General features: G+C 42.1%; 1 protein-coding gene across 1 annotated transcript; it reads left to right on the forward strand.

The window, feature by feature from the left end:
* Nucleotides 1–1885: 1885 nt before the first annotated feature.
* Nucleotides 1886–17216, forward strand: plcxd3 (phosphatidylinositol-specific phospholipase C, X domain containing 3). Its single transcript, XM_019872718.1, has 6 exons — nt 1886–2177; nt 11445–11701; nt 13367–13540; nt 14809–14984; nt 15273–15374; nt 16057–17216. Exons 1-6 carry the CDS (start codon nt 2072–2074, stop codon nt 16214–16216), a joined length of 975 nt encoding a protein of 324 aa, XP_019728277.1. The 5' UTR covers nt 1886–2071; the 3' UTR covers nt 16217–17216.
* The last annotated feature ends 921 nt before the right edge of the window (nt 17217–18137 follow it).

Consider the following 18137-nt stretch of genomic DNA (forward strand, 5'->3'; position numbering starts at 1 on the left):
CATTTAAAGGGTTAAAATGTCAGAAAATCCTGGAATGATTTTTTTTTTTTTTTTTTTTTGCATAGGATGTTGGCATGTCTTGTGAGACGCCAGCAAATTTTGTGAGACATCAGTGCAATGAGGGTCGAAAGAATTAATTACTTGTGATTTTTTTTTTCTTGTAATGCCGCCACAAAGTAAAAGTATTGATAACAATGGGAAAACTTGACAATGGAAAGTGAATTTCTTGTGCTGTATTACTGGTACGCATGTCTCTATCCTGGCTGCCCAACACAGTTTTTTTTCAATGTACATTGTCCCGTTTTAAACACAATATTACACAAGAGGGGCAGACACAGCAAATTCCCACGTCCTCGTGGCGCAAGTTAAGACCGCACTTTGGAATCACCGTGCAGGAGACCCAGCTGGAAGTCGCTCAACACGTTATTGCAGCCCGTCACAATTTGGGTCGTGAATGTTGGAAGTTTTATGAGGCACATCATTTTTTATACTCGTCAAAGCCGCCGTTGATCTTTTTCCGGATCATGTTTGTCTCTTATTTAATGAGTTTTAATGTAACCTTTAATTGTACATCTTGGACATGAGTCACTCGAATATGACTTCAAAGCGACACTCCTTTTAATATCCCCCGAGGGGGAATTTTACATACTGTGCATATACAGTAAAGTTCATCATATGGAATACGCGTCTGAGGGACACATGCTTGCTCAGGATGTCAATGGGAATCTCTTCAGCAATTCCAAGGGTTTTTGCAATGTATTTCTTTATTTGATACACCTCTGGAACCAAATGATATATGTGAAAATACATCTACATTATCCAACAAATGAGTAAGTGACACTGTACCTCTCCATGTCAATAATAACAATATTGTACTGATTTCGATGTATGTGTACCCTTTAAAGGAACCAGTCAAGGTGAGGGTGGCCTCATAATAAAAGACCTGTAAAAAGTTCCCAAACAATCATTTTAATTTTCAGTGGGCATTTTTTAAACATAATTTCTAACTTAAAATGAATTGTCTACATATACAATGGCGTCCATAATGATTGGCATCCTCGTTAAGATGTTTTAAAAACCTTGATTTAAATTCAATTAAGCATTTTCTTATGCTGAAAATTGTAGAAATGATTCACCAGAACAGAATCAAGGACCTCTCATGGCCAACTCATTCCCCAGACCTCAACCCCATTGAAAATCTGCGGAGTTAGGTCAACTGGAGGGTGCAGAGGAAAGGACAATGGTCCCTGGATGATTCCAGTCGTGCAAAGGGGAGTGGCCCAAGATGTTGGCAAAAAGCAGGCAACGACCAATCATGGCTCACCTGTTTTCTGAGTTTGGTTAAGTTGACATTCGGCAAGTTGAACTGTGAGCAACTGTGATGTCATTTTCAGTCGACAACAAGTGGCAAAATGGCCGCCTCCTGAGATGGATAAACACGGTGGATTTTACTGCTTCATTCATATACCACAAACGCAACAGTAATCAGAATACCGTGTTTCGACTAGTGGAGCCAAATTGAACATTTTCTTATAGGTTGGGAAAAAAAATTCAAATGTTTATTTTTTTCGTTTTTTCTTCAGGAATTCCAAATCCGATATAAAGTTAATTTGAAGCATTTGAGATGTAACATTTATTACAAAGTATTATTGCTCCACGCACCTGTTAACTGTGGTAATGCCTTGCACATTCAGTCCAGTTCGGAAGACGATCCCATCATCGTAATTGTGCTACCCGTAGACGTGCACCGCCCGGGGTTTTGTGTGTGTGTGTGTGTGTGTGTGTGTGTGTGTGTGTGTGTGTGTGTGTGTGTGTGTGTGTGTGTGTGTGTGTGTGTGTGCGCGCGCGCGCGCTCGTGTGTGTTTGCGCGCGATGTGGACTGTCGCTTAACTTGCGTCTGGAGCGTGCGTGTGCGTCCAGAAAGGGCGGAGGAGGAGGTGGAGGAGGAGCGCACACTATATCCATCCATCCCTCCATCCACACATCCAACCAGGCAGACTGGTAGGCATCGAGTCAAGCTGGTTCCAGAGAAGCGTGTGCTGAGCACGGCGGTGGCGGCTGCAGCGGCGGCATGGCTTCGTCTCACGGGAGAAGTAGTGACCTGCGCTTCGCCGACTGGATGTCGAGTCTCCCGCAGAGCATGCACAGCATCCCGCTCACCAACTTGGCCATCCCCGGTGAGTAAATCCATGTGCTTCATCGGATGCGTTTGCCCGCGCGTGTGGATGTGTGGTTGGAAGATTTGGACACATTCTACAGGAGGTCCTTTACGATCAACGCGTACGTAAATCGGCACCATCACTATCCTACGCTACGCCGTAGTCAAAAAGTCAAACAATAAATATTCGAATGAAAAATCGCTTATCGTCCATTAATATAGAATGACAAAATGAAAACGGGTCACATAAAGTATTGTAGGCTCCGTATTCTTGTGTTATGAGAAGACACAGTCTTGCTCGAACGCCGTTCGTAACCTCTCGGAATGTCGTATGTCGACGCTGTTGTAAACCGAGAACGTAATGGAAGTCTCTTTTTGGTTGTGCAAGACCTGTTGCGCAACGTGACAAATTTAAGCCTTTTCACTAATACCGTAGACTTTGATTTTTTTTTTTATTTCCGATGGATGGATGGATGGATAGCTACTTTAATGGTGTGGATATAATTGATATCATTCATCGGATGCGTTTGCCCGCGCGTGTGGATGTGTGGTTGGAAGATTTGGACACATTCTACAGGAGGTCCTTTACGATCAACGCGTACGTAAATCGGCACCATCACTATCCTACGCTACGCCGTAGTCAAAAAGTCAAACAATAAATATTCGAATGAAAAATCGCTTATCGTCCATTAATATAGAATGACAAAATGAAAACGGGTCACATAAAGTATTGTAGGCTCCGTATTCTTGTGTTATGAGAAGACACAGTCTTGCTCGAACGCCGTTCGTAACCTCTCGGAATGTCGTATGTCGACGCTGTTGTAAACCGAGAACGTAATGGAAGTCTCTTTTTGGTTGTGCAAGACCTGTTGCGCAACGTGACAAATTTAAGCCTTTTCACTAATACCGTAGACTTTGATTTTTTTTTTATATTCGATGGATGGATGGATGGATAGATACTTTAATCGTGTGGATATAAATGGTAACTGCGGCAATTGTCAAATATATGCTCTCTATATATGAATAATATTGGTGTCACAAATACGAACATAATAGAAGATTCACATGATACAGTTTTGCATGTACCCAAAGGCGTGGTAGCCACACACACTTGAATAAATCCACTCACCTCACTCTTGGGGGGAGAAAAAAATTAAACAGATTAAGAGTTGTTGGATGTTGCCAACCAATGAGTGCACAGGTCTTCATAACCCCCCCCCCACCCTGCCTTTATGCAACGCATAAGTCAATTAATAATATGAAGCCATGATGGCAATCTGCAGATTTATCATACACTCGTCCGTGCTGCTCTGCTTTATTTTGTGTTTTCAAGTAAAGGCAGCACATTATGGTCGCCATGTTTGACTCACAGTCAGGAAACGGTTTGAATCCCTGTGTGGAGTTCCATGCTTGTGTGGGGTTTGTACTCTGGCTTTCTCCCGTAACCTCCAGAAAAACTTGCAAGGTTCACTGAAGACGAAATTGTCAGTATGAGTGAATGATATTTGTCTAGAAGTGCCCTGCAACTGCCCGGTGACCAGTTTGTAGTGACATGCACACGACAAAGATCAAAGATGACATGAACTCAAATGAAATGACAGGAAAACATTGTGGTGCAGAAAAACTCACCTATTCGCTGTTTTTGTGATCAGGCCTAAACTAAAATAAAACTATTACTTTGGTGCCTTCTCGGGGCAGTGGAGCAATTATGAAGTGTTAGTTCTAACAAATCCTTCAAGACCATACCTGGCTTTGTGTAATAGAAAAAGCACTCTATTCTGTCGCCAGTATTTAATGGGTGCCAGTTACTTGTGGATTTTCACTATTTGTGGCAGGGCTCAATCCTTATACACGTTCACTTGCAAGCTGACATGCTAGGTGTATGCACCGACATTTAATATATTCAGTTTGAAATCCTGGCAAATTTCCATGAATTCTCAGAATTTTGCAAAAAAATTTGACAGACCACAGAGAAGTGTTGTGAGCAAGCCTAACAAATTTGAATGAATTAAAAAAAAAAAATCACCAAGTACCGTATATAAAATGAAATTCCAAAGTGGTGGAAAATAGAGCCCGGCTGTCAGATGTTGTGTGCATGTCCAAAACCCGAATAGTGTGTCGAGAATCCGCCCCACTTAACTCTTTCGTCTCGCTCAAGTAGTTCCTGTAGAACGTACAGTATGTGCTCAATTGTCTGTCGTGTGAGTCACGGGCTGAAAAAACGAAGTGCCGCTCGCTGTGTGTAACAAACAGTCAACTTTCCCTGAAGAGTGTCTTCTACTCGGCTGCGGCGTTGGTGCCAATAAGTCAACGCTTCACTCGGTTTTGCGTAGCGCGTGGGTCCGCATGACATCGGTCTGGCGGGCGAGTCCGGAATCACGGCATTCAGCACTCGTCAGAGTGTCCTGGTACAAACTCAAAATAGTAACTGTATGTCCAGCTCGAAAAGGTGAATTTCTCCCATTCCTCCATTGATGTTTATGTGGTATGGTGTGGACACCTGAGTCATCGAATTCCCGAAAATTTGACAACCCATATTTGACGTCACCCCCTTAGATGGGAATGTGAAGTTGAATATTCCCACAATGCCTCACTATGCTCAAGATGTAAATACCAGATTTTCCATTCCTCACATTGCATAATGTATCGTTACTTGTTGAGTACCTTTAGTGAGTACAATGGTGTTATTGGACTCGTGTCCTCCTGTATTTTGTTACCCATTAATTTTTAGTTTTGATCCATGCACAATACATACATGAGAGACCGCCGTGACCGAGACGTACGCGCCGTTTGAGTCTTGTCAATTCTCTCACACTGCTGCAACCTGGAAGCAGTTTACTGTAACGGCCATTAGTGGGGAAAAGTGCCGGTCTTTGAAATGCTGATGTCACCATCACCTTAAAGTAAATATGTTCAGTACATTTGAGCTTGATGACGTTTGAAAAGTAACTGTAGGCTGATAATTTGACTGGAAAAAGCTAATGAGTTAGATTAGTCATGAATGGAAGACTCCCTTTTGAGGAAACGCATTACTTCGTAACGAGTTGTCGACATCACGAGCGTGGGATGGCTTGGTTTCAGCCACGCCCGAAAATCCTGCACATCTGAAAAAAACGATGCTTTATATCCTCCTGTTCAGTACCGTATTTTCCGCACTAAAAGGCGCACCTAAAAGCCTTCCATTTTCTTAAAAGCTCACAGCGTGCCTTAAAATCCGATGCGCCTTGTGTATGGTCATTACGGTAATATGTCAACCCCAAAATGGCTCCTTGTTAGAGACATGCTTCCATCGCAGAGTTCAAACTTAGGGCGATCGGTTTCGCAGTTGACCACGGAAATAGAGCAGCGGCAAGAGAGTTCAACGTTAACGAGTCAATGTTATAACTTGCTGTTGGTTAAGTGAACTGTTTCGCTGCTTTATTAAATAGGTTTTACTGACATCTGATCGTCGCTATATAAATCAGTGTAGTGTTCTGTTGGCATTTCCTTGAGCGTAGCTCCATCTAGTGGATGCATTCTACATTGCGTCCTATAATGTGGTGCGTCCAACATGAAAAAAAATTACAAAATAGGCCATTCGTTGAAGGTGCACCTCATAATCCAGTGCGCCTTTTAGTGTGGAAAATACGGTACAATTTTTTTTTTGCACAATGTTTTTCGCCACTTTACTCAATTTGGAAACAAGTCACTGAAACCACTTTACCGCGGAACTCATTCTTTTATCAAACACCTTTAAAATTTTCCACACATGGCCAGCTAACTGGCTAACAAGAATGTCAGTATTTTTGTATCACATTGATAGCTTCCACAAAGTACAAGCGCGACATGATAGTGGTGGATAAAGTCAGCTAAGTCCCCAGCAAAAACCCGGGGTGTCAAATGCACTGCCCGCCACTGCTTATCAGACAGATGCTACACACCAGCATTGACATGTCATAAGTCATGCCAGTAATTTGCTGAATCACACGCCTCATTGTGGCCCGGTTGAGACGCACCCGAGGTACCGATCAGCATGGCAACATGCTCTGTCCCATTTAATTAGCTATCATTACTTCCTCATTGCCACTTTAAGGGGCGGTGGGGGTGCGAGGGGGGGGGGCAACTCAGATGCTCTCCTCATACACACCTCCTCCGTTTGGATCCATGTTCTGTATAAACACATTGTGATGCTTACTCATCTTGCGTTTTGTGTTTGCACATTTGGCAGAGGTTATTTGTCAAGATTTCCTAATCCGGGGAGAATTCTATTTTAGCAGCGACCATGTGCAGCAATTGGATAGTTGATAGTTTAATTTTTCCCCAAAGGGAAAACTGATTGTGTCCAGGTTCGATTCAGGCGGGACCCAAATTGGGTCAGACAGCAACAAACAAGGCTGTTTTGGCTCCTCCGAAAGCTCCATTATTCCCGCTTTTCGATGGAAGGATGTTTTATATCTGAAGTTACAGCAGTGATTTTCAACGTGGGGTGTCTTAATGGTGCACCGGCTCCCCCTCTAGTGGTAAAAAAAAAATTGAATTGGAAAATCAGTCAGTGCATCGAACCGAACCTAACCAAAGCGTTCCACTTTAAAATATATCGAGATCAAATCGTCTTTTATCAGAGAGATATATCTTGGAAAGAACTGTTCCATTTTATAGTACTGCCAAATTCGTTCTTATCGTAAAATGACAACAAGAAAGTTGTTGCATCAGATCAAATCATTGAATCGTCCCTGAATCGTATTGCCCCCATATATTGAGATACATATCGAATTGTCTCCTATTGAAAGAGTTGCACACCCCAATCTACCTAAATACAGATCTGTTATATTTAACTTTTTACTTCAGTGAGAACCGTTTTTTGACTTGTATTCATGTTTTTCATTCGACTTGATCTGCAATGCCTTTTGATCGAATCATTGAGTCATTTTGATTGATGTATTTTATTTAAGAAAACACATTCCAGCTGCCTATTTCTATAAATCAGCCTTACCGCCCTACAATAAAATACTGTGTCCAATCTCTTAGTGAACACGACGAGAACAGATTTACACACTTCTTTGTAATTGACATTGTGGCCTAAACAACAACAACAACAACAGCTGCTTTTGCCGAGTCAAATTTAGAAACTTGCAACCCGTCAGACTGAATGATCGCATGACGATTAAAGCCCTGAAGGTCAGGCTAACGTGAGCGAACAGAGACAATGACAAATGTGCTGCGGGACTTCATCATTAAACAACCCGATTTGCGCCGCTGCCAGTGTGAAAAATCTGTCGGGAAGATTACCTTATAGGAGCGGGAACACTGAGCTTGTATCATCTCTTTGACATTATATAGAATTATCATCTGAGGGGATTCAGGAGTCAATAAAAGCACACATGCATAATGATCCTTACTAATTGCTCGTCATAAAGATGGATGACACATGCACAGATGTGCTACCCCGGCAGCCCATGCAAACCACCACAGGCTGTTTCGCTGTTTGGCAACACAGTGGCATCATCGCACTCCTCAACAGCCATATGCTGCCAGATATTGTGTGCACTTAAATTCGCTTATGTCGCCATGAAACCAATCCGGCATCATGACAATGGACAGCAGTTGTTTTGGACAGGGCCGCAAAAAGTGACGTTGCCTCCATTTGGACGTGCAATATTCTCTTCCGCATTTGCATTTAAATGAGTCATTTTTAAACCAAGGGGCTCTTTTCCCCACTTCTGTGTCCTAAGTGGAATTGTGACCAAATCCGGTGAACTAAAATGATAAAGAAGAAATAAATAGCACGGGCATCCATCCATCTTTTCTTGACCTCATTCAGGTCAGGGGTGAGCTGGCGTCTATCCAAGCTGACTTTGAGTGAGAGGTGGGGTGCACATTGGATTGGTCGACAGTCAGTCAGTCAGTTGGGTCCAAATACACAAACCGAGGCGATCAAAGAAGTAGCCGCAGAAGCAGAGGGAGTATTTGGTGTCTTTCCAGCTTCCTCCGAAAGCGGAGACTTAAATCCTTTGACTGGATCGCTCGGTTGCCTCTTAATCCCCAAACAAGGAGGATGATGCCGATCAGTTACCGGTGCGCTGAGATGTTTGGAGCGACTGAAAATAGAATCGAAACGTATTTCTTATATTTTATTTTGTTGGCAATTCTGCAAACATTCCTGATTAAATCCTGTATCCCGATGTCTTGCGAGCGAGCAGAAAATGATTTTGTATGGATTTGCTACACAGGCGCCCTCAGTAACGGTGCTGCCGGCTAATTGAGTTTCCTCGCAGGAGGGCATTTGTCTTGATTCTAAAAGTCCAGTCGGAACACGGGCAGCGTGTGTGTGTGTGTGTGTGTGTGTGTGTGTGTGTGTGTGTAATGTATTGAGTAAATGGCCCCAGGTGGCCTACAGTCCAGCCAGGTAGCCGTGTGCACATCCAAAGCTATTCTTAGGCTGGGAGCGGGATGAAATCACAAAGGGAGATTGAAGGGAATGGATATCCACATGCTGGATTTCAATTCTGCCCAGTGGATATGCTCCACTTTGTCTCAGTTCCCAAATTCATTCCCTTCAATCCTCCCCTTGTCTCCTTTCCTCCCTGTCTTCTCATTTCCTTCCCTTGTTTCCTCTCATCACCTTCTCAGATTTCAGGAAAAACCCTCCTTAATTGCGCCGCTTCCTTTTTCTCCTTGTTTTCTCTCATCTCCTCATTTTCTTTCCTTAGCTGCTTTCATTTCCTCACCTTTCCCTGAGTATGCTCCAAATCAGGGGTGGCCTTCCTCCAACACACCACACCAACTTTTTTTTTTGTTTGTTTTTTGTTTTTTTCACTAGGAGCACATGCTCACTTTATTATTGATAAATGGGCCAAAGTGTGGAGAAGTTTGTCAGCCCCCCCCCCCAAAAAAAAACATTCCGGTTGCACAGGCACGAGTAGACAAAAAATGTACTTGCACTTACTCTGCTTTAGTACTTTTTTCCTAATCCACGTCGAATTCAATCACTTCCACATAACTTCCCTTCTCATTTCATCTCTTCTCTTATGCTCAAATTCCTTCCTTCCGCTCGTCCTTCCTCTCTCCTCCCATCTTTTCTCCTTATTCCCCTTTTCGCGACCCACAGTTATCCCCTCATTTTCTTTTCCGCATTTCTTAAAATTCCTCATTTCTTATCTCATCTCCTCCACTCTCACCATCTTCTCTTATCACTGCACTTATCTTCTCTTAGACATTACCCATTTCTTTCCGTCTGCTTCTCATCTCCTTCTTGCCCCCCCAGCCCCCTCCCCCTGTCTTCTCTTCGTCTTCTTAAACCCCATTTTTTAAATTTTTATGTCATCATCTCTTTAAATCCTCTCCACTTCCTCCTCTCATGTCCTCTTTATCTCCTCCCCTCATCTCATCTTCTCTCCTCATTTTCGCTCATCCTCACAAGTATTACTCAACTCCAGCGTGCATCTCTGTGCTCTTGTGGACCGTTTGGCAAGATGATAAAACCCTCCAGGGTTAAAGATGTCCCACTGAGACGGTGTGTGTTTTTCTGCATGGCAACATAATGCACAAGCTTTATGACATACACATTTAAGAGCGTTCTTAATTTGTAATGCAGCTTTATTTCCTTGCCTGGAGGGTTGGAGCAATTTTGAATGTATTACAATCTGTTAGGATGAGCAAGATGTGTTGCAAGTCTCTTGTTTATGAATATGTACATATACGAATTCACTTAAGTGGTCCAAGCATTGTTTATCACGACAAATAATATATCTTTGTTCATCTATTGACACTGGGAAAAAAGTTTTTGTTGAACTGTATTTACTTAATTTGATCGTGTCAAGTGATTGCACAAAATAAAAATCATCTGGAGCCAGATGCATTTTTAAAGTCGTCATCTAGTCTACTAGCATCACGAAGCGGATTATGTTCAAGCAGTTGTCTAGTGTACTTGGAAAAAAAAAAAAGATCTGGATCCGGATCATTTTATTTCATGCAACCACTTGAATAAATAAAATGGTGAACACTCAACATTTTTCTCACAACGCGCTACCAAACGAAAACTGTCACAAACAGTGGATATGCTGTCATCAAAGTGAAAGAATATTTTGCTGTCGCTATACATTGCTAGCATAAATAGATGAACACAGATACGACATTTGTATTAAATGAATATTTTGGAAAACAATCACACAATTGATGAACATCCTTTCACTTATGCATGCATTTTAATTAGCAAGGCATTTGATGAATGGGAGTTTGGAGAAGCAGTGAAAATGTTGAATTGCAGTCTGATTGCTTGTCTGTTCAGTTGGATGGCCCTTAAAAAGTGAAGATAAATCCTTGCCGCCGGTAACTTTAGCTCCAGCTGTTCAAGTTTGTTGGGGTCATGCTCTGCTTCACGACATGACCCTGGCTGCGGTGCCCACCCGCCCCAGCTGTCAATCCTGCTTTGTCTCAAAACGTCTTAAAAAAAAGCTTGCCACAGCACGGACGCCGGACTAGAGGCTTCATTCTGGCTCTGCGTGTTTTTCTGTTTGTTTAAGTGTGTGCATGTGCGTGTACGTGTTTTCACTGCGTGAGACTGAACAGGCCTTGGATGAGACGGAAAAAAAAGAGGATGGAGAATCGATTGCAGAAATGAGAACAAGCAGGCGGATGATAAAACAATGCGTCTGGTTTGTGTACATCACACACACACACACACACACACACACACACACACACACACACACACACACACACACACACACACACTCCATTAGGTCATATCAGGACACAAAACCTTCAGACCATAACACGAGAGTAATGATTTTCATGATCAGGAATTCAGCCGACATCTTTGAGAATGAAATGGCTTCACCTCTTGCTGGAGTGAAGGGAACAAAGATGGAGCAATTGAGGTACAGTTACGTTAGCTAAGGCTAGCTGTTGCGTTTTGCTCAATCACTTATAGACAGCCCAATTAAATGTTTCCTATGATATCTGCTTGGAGAAAATGCTTATCTTCACAAACATTGACAAGGTCTATTATAGCTAGAGGACTATGATGAAAAATATAAGGAAGTTGAAGGGAGAATGAAACCAACTCAGCATTGCTCTCAATGCTGAGTTGGTTGTTATATTCTTTTCCAGATGCTGATGCGCTGGAAATGCTTTCAAGTTGTTTCGGTTCATGACTTAACAACCCTGATGTTGTTATTCAGACAAGTTGTTGCCATGGTGCCAGGCTGGTTCTAACCCCGCGTTTTCATCCTAGCGCAGGCCACATAAATACAGTGCAACAAAACATCCTTTCTGAAGGCTGTGCGTTTGTGTGTGTCACCTCCAGGTTCCCACGACTCCTTCAGCTTCTACATCGACGAGGCGTCTCCCGTGGGCCCCGAGCAGCCTGAGACGGTGCAGAACTTTGTGTCGGTTTTCGGCACGGTGGCCAAGAAACTGATGAGAAAGTGGTTAGCCACGCAGACCATGAACTTCAACAGCCAGCTGGAGGCTGGCGTCCGTTTCTTTGACCTACGCATCTCCACCAAGCCCCGAGACCCCGACAACGAGCTCTTCTTTGCGCACGGCCTCTTCAGTGCCACAGTCAGTCCACCTTTTAACCATATATCAGTCAATCTATGCAGTTATTGTAATGAAGAGCGTTTTCAGGGTCATGATAATGTAGTAAAGTAGACCCAGTTGCAGAAGGAGAGGCAAACCACGGCAACAGGAGTAATCTCTCAAACATGTTTGGGCTGAAAAACGCAAATCTAAAAGTACTGCAACAAAATAATAGAACAAATATATTATCACTCAAAAATTAAGATAAAAAGTAAAACAGATCTATTTATCATTCTATCTATCGAGCTAGCTAGCTTTTTAGCTGGCTCTTTAGCTAGCTACCTACCTAGCTAGCTCGCTACCTAGCTTACACTAGCTAGCTACGTACCTCGATCTATCGACCGAGCTATCTACCGCTCTTTCTCTCTCTCTCTTTCTCTGTCTCTGTCCATCCGTCCATCCGTCTGTCTATTTATATGTGTGTCTGTCTGTCCACCTATCTCCATATGTCTAGCTTTCAAGCTATTCACCTTAAACATTTTGATATCATCAGGTCGAGCATGAAATGACACCTCTGCCAAGGAGTTGGTTGTTAAGTGAGAATGATTATGCAAAATCAACCTCCATAACTACCTTGACATTTTATCCTATTTCCCAGTAATGAAAGCTTGACTCCTAATGAAGATGTTCAATTTGGTGCTGAGTCAAATTAAGACAAATGGTCATCCGTGCGCTGCCGTGTGACATTCTAATCTGTTTTATGACCAGTTGATATTCCTCAACAAGGAAATTTAACCTAATTTTTCAGTGAATAACGCCGAATATGGGGAATGTGGGCACACTGAGCAGATGTATATCTACGTATATACTTGCACAATTTGATGCTGAAAGCTAAAAGGTCATTTGGCCAAACAGTCTTTCAGCTCTGCGCAACAATATAGCTCTTTCGCAAAAGCTCATATCCCTCCCAAAATTGTTTACACATGCTTCAAACTAGATTCCTTTCTCATATAAGGAGTCAGTACCAGCAAAATTGCAAAGATGCTTCTCAATTGCTTTGCTTTTGCCCAAAATAATTCGGATGGTTCAGCACAACACCATGGATTACACGCAAAGGCTCATATATCTCCCAAAACAATTTACACATGTGTCAAAACTAAATTCCTTTCCAATATAAACAATCAGTCCCCTCCAAAATGCATCGGCCCTTTTGTGTTGTGTAAGCAGTGCCAAGATAAAACGCTGAGATGTTTTGTCACAATGGAGGAGGTCTAGCTAACGGAAGACAGTGAATATTGCCTACAGTGCTGTAAATAAAGTTTTACAACTACACCAACACTCTCACTGGTTGCTGTCATCACCCTCCCTTCTCTTGGCCACCATCCTCATCCTCCTGCCCAGAGATACGCTGCTCACACTTTGGCCAGAGATTTTGGTCCACATTGGAGCATACTTATTTTACTTATGATGACTTATTCCAATACGTGTTGCAGTTCCGTAGATTTTCAAGAATGGCCATTTAAATGCAACCCACCCCCCAAAAAAAACAGGGCACATTTTCAAGATTTTCTCAATGAATAATGCATGATTCGTCAAGCAACTGCAGGAGGCGGATTGCTCCGGTGTGTAATTTTCTGCTGATTCAAACTTATGATTAGCGGTCTGCCCTAGTTTTAAAAGAATCCCTTGTACGTGTGTTTTCTGTAGGTCAGAGAAGGATTGGAGCAGATCAGCAGCTTCCTGTCGTCGCACGCCAGAGAGGTGGTGTTTCTGGACTTCAACCACTTCTATGGCGTACAGAACCTGCACCACGAGAAGTTGGTCACCATGTTGAAGGACGTTTTTGGAGACAAGCTCTGCCCAGTTGTCTTTGCCCAGGAGGTATGTCTCTAATTACGATGACCTTTTTAAAGTCCCTGTCAAGTGAAAATAAATGTCTGTTGACATGGCACAAGGAAGAGTGTTGTTAATAACCCTGCTAAATTTGAATTATGGAAAAAAAATCATCAAGGAAAAAAAAAAAATCAAGCCCTTGTCTCCACTCTCAAACACTGTGGGCGTGTACACTGAATGCATGAAACCATGCCCTATGAAAAATGGATGCTACACCAGTAGCTTCGTCATAAAGATTCCAGTGGCTGGAATATATCCCAATGAGTTGTTGTGAGGCTTTCCATATCATGAAAAGAATTACTAGTCAACAGCTAGGTCGTGAGCGAACAGGCTCCCGGGGCTCCACTCACCTCTTCGCATGGGAATTTAAATAAGGACACAAGCTCTTCTGTAATTGTGACATCCAGGGAAGATGCGTTTTGGCGGTGGAGTATAGCTGTAATTTTATAAACGGGCCTAGTAATAATAACAAAGTAACTGTTGTCCAGTTGTCCAGATAGATTTGCTCAGGCAGAAAAAATACTTTCAATGGAATATTAAGGGCAAAATGGAAATCTTTTTTATAAAACATTATATACAGTACATATCATGAGAATTAAGGAAAGAAGGATGTAAAATTGAAAGGAAAAATTATCATTTAGATCAAAAAATACCTACCGCATGATTAGCACAACCAGTGAATGTGATCATTTTGGAGTGGTCTTTTTTTTTTCCTCCTCAGAGCTGTATACAGTATACACTTATATATTTTTAATATATAATATACGATAACAAGGCGGCGCGGTGGCCATCTGCTTACCATGTCCGCCTCACAGTGCAGACGTGCAGGATTCGATTCCGGCTCCGGCCTTCCTGTGTGGAGTTTGCATGTTCTCGCCGTGCGTGCGTGGGTTTTCTCCGGTTACTCCGGTTTCCTCCCATTTTCCAAAAATGTGCATGGCAGGTTAATGGAACACTCTAAATTGTCCCTGGGTGTGACTGTGAGTATGGATGGTTGTTCGTCTTTGTGTGCCCTGCGATTGGCTGGCAACCAGTTCAGGGTGTTCCCCACTTACTCCCCAAAGACAGCTGGGATAGGCTCCAGCATGCCCGTGACCGTTGTGAGGATAAGCGGATCAGAAAATGGATGGGTTGATTATATAATAACATATTTTAATGTGTACTGCATATCTACTGTCAGTATCTAGTATGATTTCAGATTAAAGACCTGATAAAGATCTATTTTTACATTCATAATTGTGTCCACATGTCCTCAGTTGAGTCTGCAGTATCTGTGGGAGAAGGAGTACCAGGTGCTTGTCTTCTACCATCACCCTATGGCCCTGGAGGTGCCCTTTCTTTGGCCCGGCCAGATGATGCCCGCCCCATGGGCCAACACTACCGACCCAGAGAAGCTGGTTCAGTTCCTCCAGGCCTCTGTCACTGACCGCAGGTTAGCAAGCAGACTCTCAGTGTGTGTGTGTGTGTGTGTGTGTGTGTGTGTGTGTGTGTGTGTGTGTGTGTGTGTGTGTGTGTGTGCGCGCGCGCGCGCGTGCAAGCATTCATCATTTGGTCAGTATGATCACATCACTGTGATTTGCTGCAAAATGGACCACAACACTCCTCTTGTGTTGCGAGCCAAACTGAACACTTCAACATTTTGTAAAAATACAAATGTATTAATATTTGAAAATGAAAAAAAAAAGAAAAAAAATTATGATGGACTGCTTGTTTCCTGCAGGAGGAAGGGCACTTTCTTTGTTTCCCAGGTGGTCCTCACACCGAAGGCCAGCACGGTGATGAAGGGTGTGGCTAGCGGACTCCGAGAGACAATCACAGAAAGGTGAGAGCGCGTGGACGCTGTTCTCGAGAGAAATTCATAGAATTCTGTTGAAAACTAAATAGCCTGGTGACATTTAGCTTCACAATACCTGCCAGCAGTCGTGCAGCCTTGCCCTTGGATTGTACGGGCAATTTTATTAAAACATAACGATAAAACATCAACACTGCCCTTGTGGAGGACACATACAATATTGATGTGGCTCGGATAAAAGTGTGGATTTTCATTTTATTTGTTTGTATCTTTCGTTTCTTTCTCGGTGTATAATGCATGAACGGCTCAAGAGCATCTTGAAGGTATCAGTTAAGATCGCTCAGCCTTGGTGGAGGTTCTGATTTCAGCTGTGATCGGTGAAGTGAAAACGTTTGTTGTTTTTTTATTTTATATTCCACGTGGTTCACACTAAATTGTGTAAAAAGGCTAGCAAAAACTCATTACATTTGGTAAAAATACAGGAAAAAGCGCAGACAGGAATTCCCTCCCCCGACACACACAAAACATCAACTTCAATATTGCTGAGACCCTACAAATGTTATTAATATACAAGTAGAAATCTTGACTGGCCCAACAACTAATCCCTGGGGAACACCACAAACAAGATAGAGACATCCCCACACTGAAGAAACTTTTGCTCAGACCAACAAAGTAAACTTCACCGTCTCATCTTTGGTCATGTGCCTTGCAGGGCTTTGCCGGGAATGATGCAGTGGATCCGGTCGCAGAGGCCCGGTGAGAGTGGCATCAACATCATCACCGCCGACTTTGTTGAGCTGGGCGAGTTCATCAGTGCCGTCATCACCCTCAACTACCACATGGATGACGAAGACGACGACGACGCCACCTGAGAGCCCTCGGAGGTGTCGCCATCGAGCGCGGTCGCACCCCTGCTGCCTGGCGGTTGGTGGGTGGGGGGGGGGGCCGTCTTGGTCTGTGCTCTGCCTCTTTTCTCCTTGCCGTTTGTTTCAGAGGAGATGTGCTGCTCCTTCCACTTTATTTAGGGCTAGAGTGAAACGGTGAATGACACAGAGATGAGGTTGAGAGAAGAAACGTTGCGATGGTGAGTTCGATGGTGTGACAGTGCTAATTTGGGGCCAAAAATGTCCCCTCTTTTAAGTGAGATACGCCACCCGAGCTGTAAAAATGACCGCTTTCACTATACACATGTAAAGCATTTTATATTCGGTATGTTCCTCATCAGGCATTTCTGGTTCTCTTCGATGATTCTGATCACTAAGGTCATGTGTAAAATAGTTTAAATGTACACCTGCCTCAGAGGGAAGCCAGTCTAATGAAGAGTCATGTTAGAGCATTCAACATTTTTTTTTAACGAATAATAATTTCAATATTTTTAAAATCTATTTATTTCTTTTCACAAGATTATTTTTCAAAAAAATATTTACCTTAGATATTTATTTGTGATTCAATTATTTGCTGTGGGTTTTTTTTGGGGGGGTGAGTTTGGGAGTGGAATTTTACTTATGCTGTAATTTTGGGAGTATGTTGGAAAAAAATGAAATAACTAAAACCTGTTTTTCATTTTAATGGTTATATTTAATTATGGTATTTATTTATTGATTTCAACCCACCACGCCACATTGAATGTATGTGGCAAGATAGTTCAGATATGACCCCCGCAAAAAACAATGAAATAAAGGTTTGATTTTTTTTTTTTTTTTTTTTACATCACTTCTTTAGATTTAATGTATGCATTTCTTTATGAATCTGATTTGTTTGTATTTATCCGAAAGGCAACCTCCTACTATTGAGAGAAAGTGAGAGGTGTAACAATAAGATCGCACAGCTTGTAAAACATTTCTTATACATTTTTAATTCTCAAGTTTTTTTTTTTTAATAATTGTGGATTAATTTTAAACACATTTTACACCATTGAGAGGATGTAGGAAAATCACTAAATTAGAAAATAAGTTTTCACTTTTTTACAAATGCTTTATTTCTTTCTTAATGTATAAATTTATAAATTTTTTAAATAATTTTCTTGAAAATATATATTTATTGGGAGCATCTGGTTAAAAAAAACACAATATCAGAGGGATTAGATTACATAATTCTTATACTGTAAATTTTTTTTTCTTGATCAAATTTAACCTGTCTCCTTCCACAAATAACCACCAAAATATTCAATGAAGCAAAATTTAATGTCGCACTTTTGCACATTAAAAAAACTCTCCCATTTATTTTGATTAAATCTCACCTTAAACTGTTGCGAGTTTGCGGGGGCTCGGGGAAGCAAATAAGATTTTACTCCTTTTGAAATCAACAAGGTGTTGCTGTTTGTGAATAGTCCGCTGGCTCCGAATGAATCGGTGGTGGGTGCTGAGTCGTGATGTATAAAAATATTGCTCACAAGAGTCTATCCAGTGTTTGCTTTTGCTTTCAATCTCCTCCTTGTGCGTCTGTATCGACTGCGGTGCTGCAGCGTCTATGAGTCACCGTCATGCTTTTTGTAGTCTTTCGACTGACACACAATTTTAGAGGTGAACTTTATTTCAAGTCAGCTGTTTCTTTATTTATTTTTTTTTGCAGCACTGTTTCAACATGTTTAGATAGCGGTAGCATATTGGTGTCTTTATCTGGTGTTATTGCTTGTTTCCAGAGCTCTGAATTTCACAAGATCTGGAATTGTTGTGTATTATAAAACACCTTGTGTGGTAGAGGAGTAAATAAAGGTTGACAAATGCATTGACAGAAATACGAGGTGCTGTATATGCCAAAAAGCTCTCACCTGCACCCCAAAAAAAGATTTGT

Source organism: Hippocampus comes, unplaced genomic scaffold (genome assembly GCF_001891065.2).
Source record: "Hippocampus comes isolate QL1 unplaced genomic scaffold, H_comes_QL1_v1.1 scaffold4, whole genome shotgun sequence".
Classification (NCBI taxonomy): domain Eukaryota; kingdom Metazoa; phylum Chordata; class Actinopteri; order Syngnathiformes; family Syngnathidae; genus Hippocampus; species Hippocampus comes.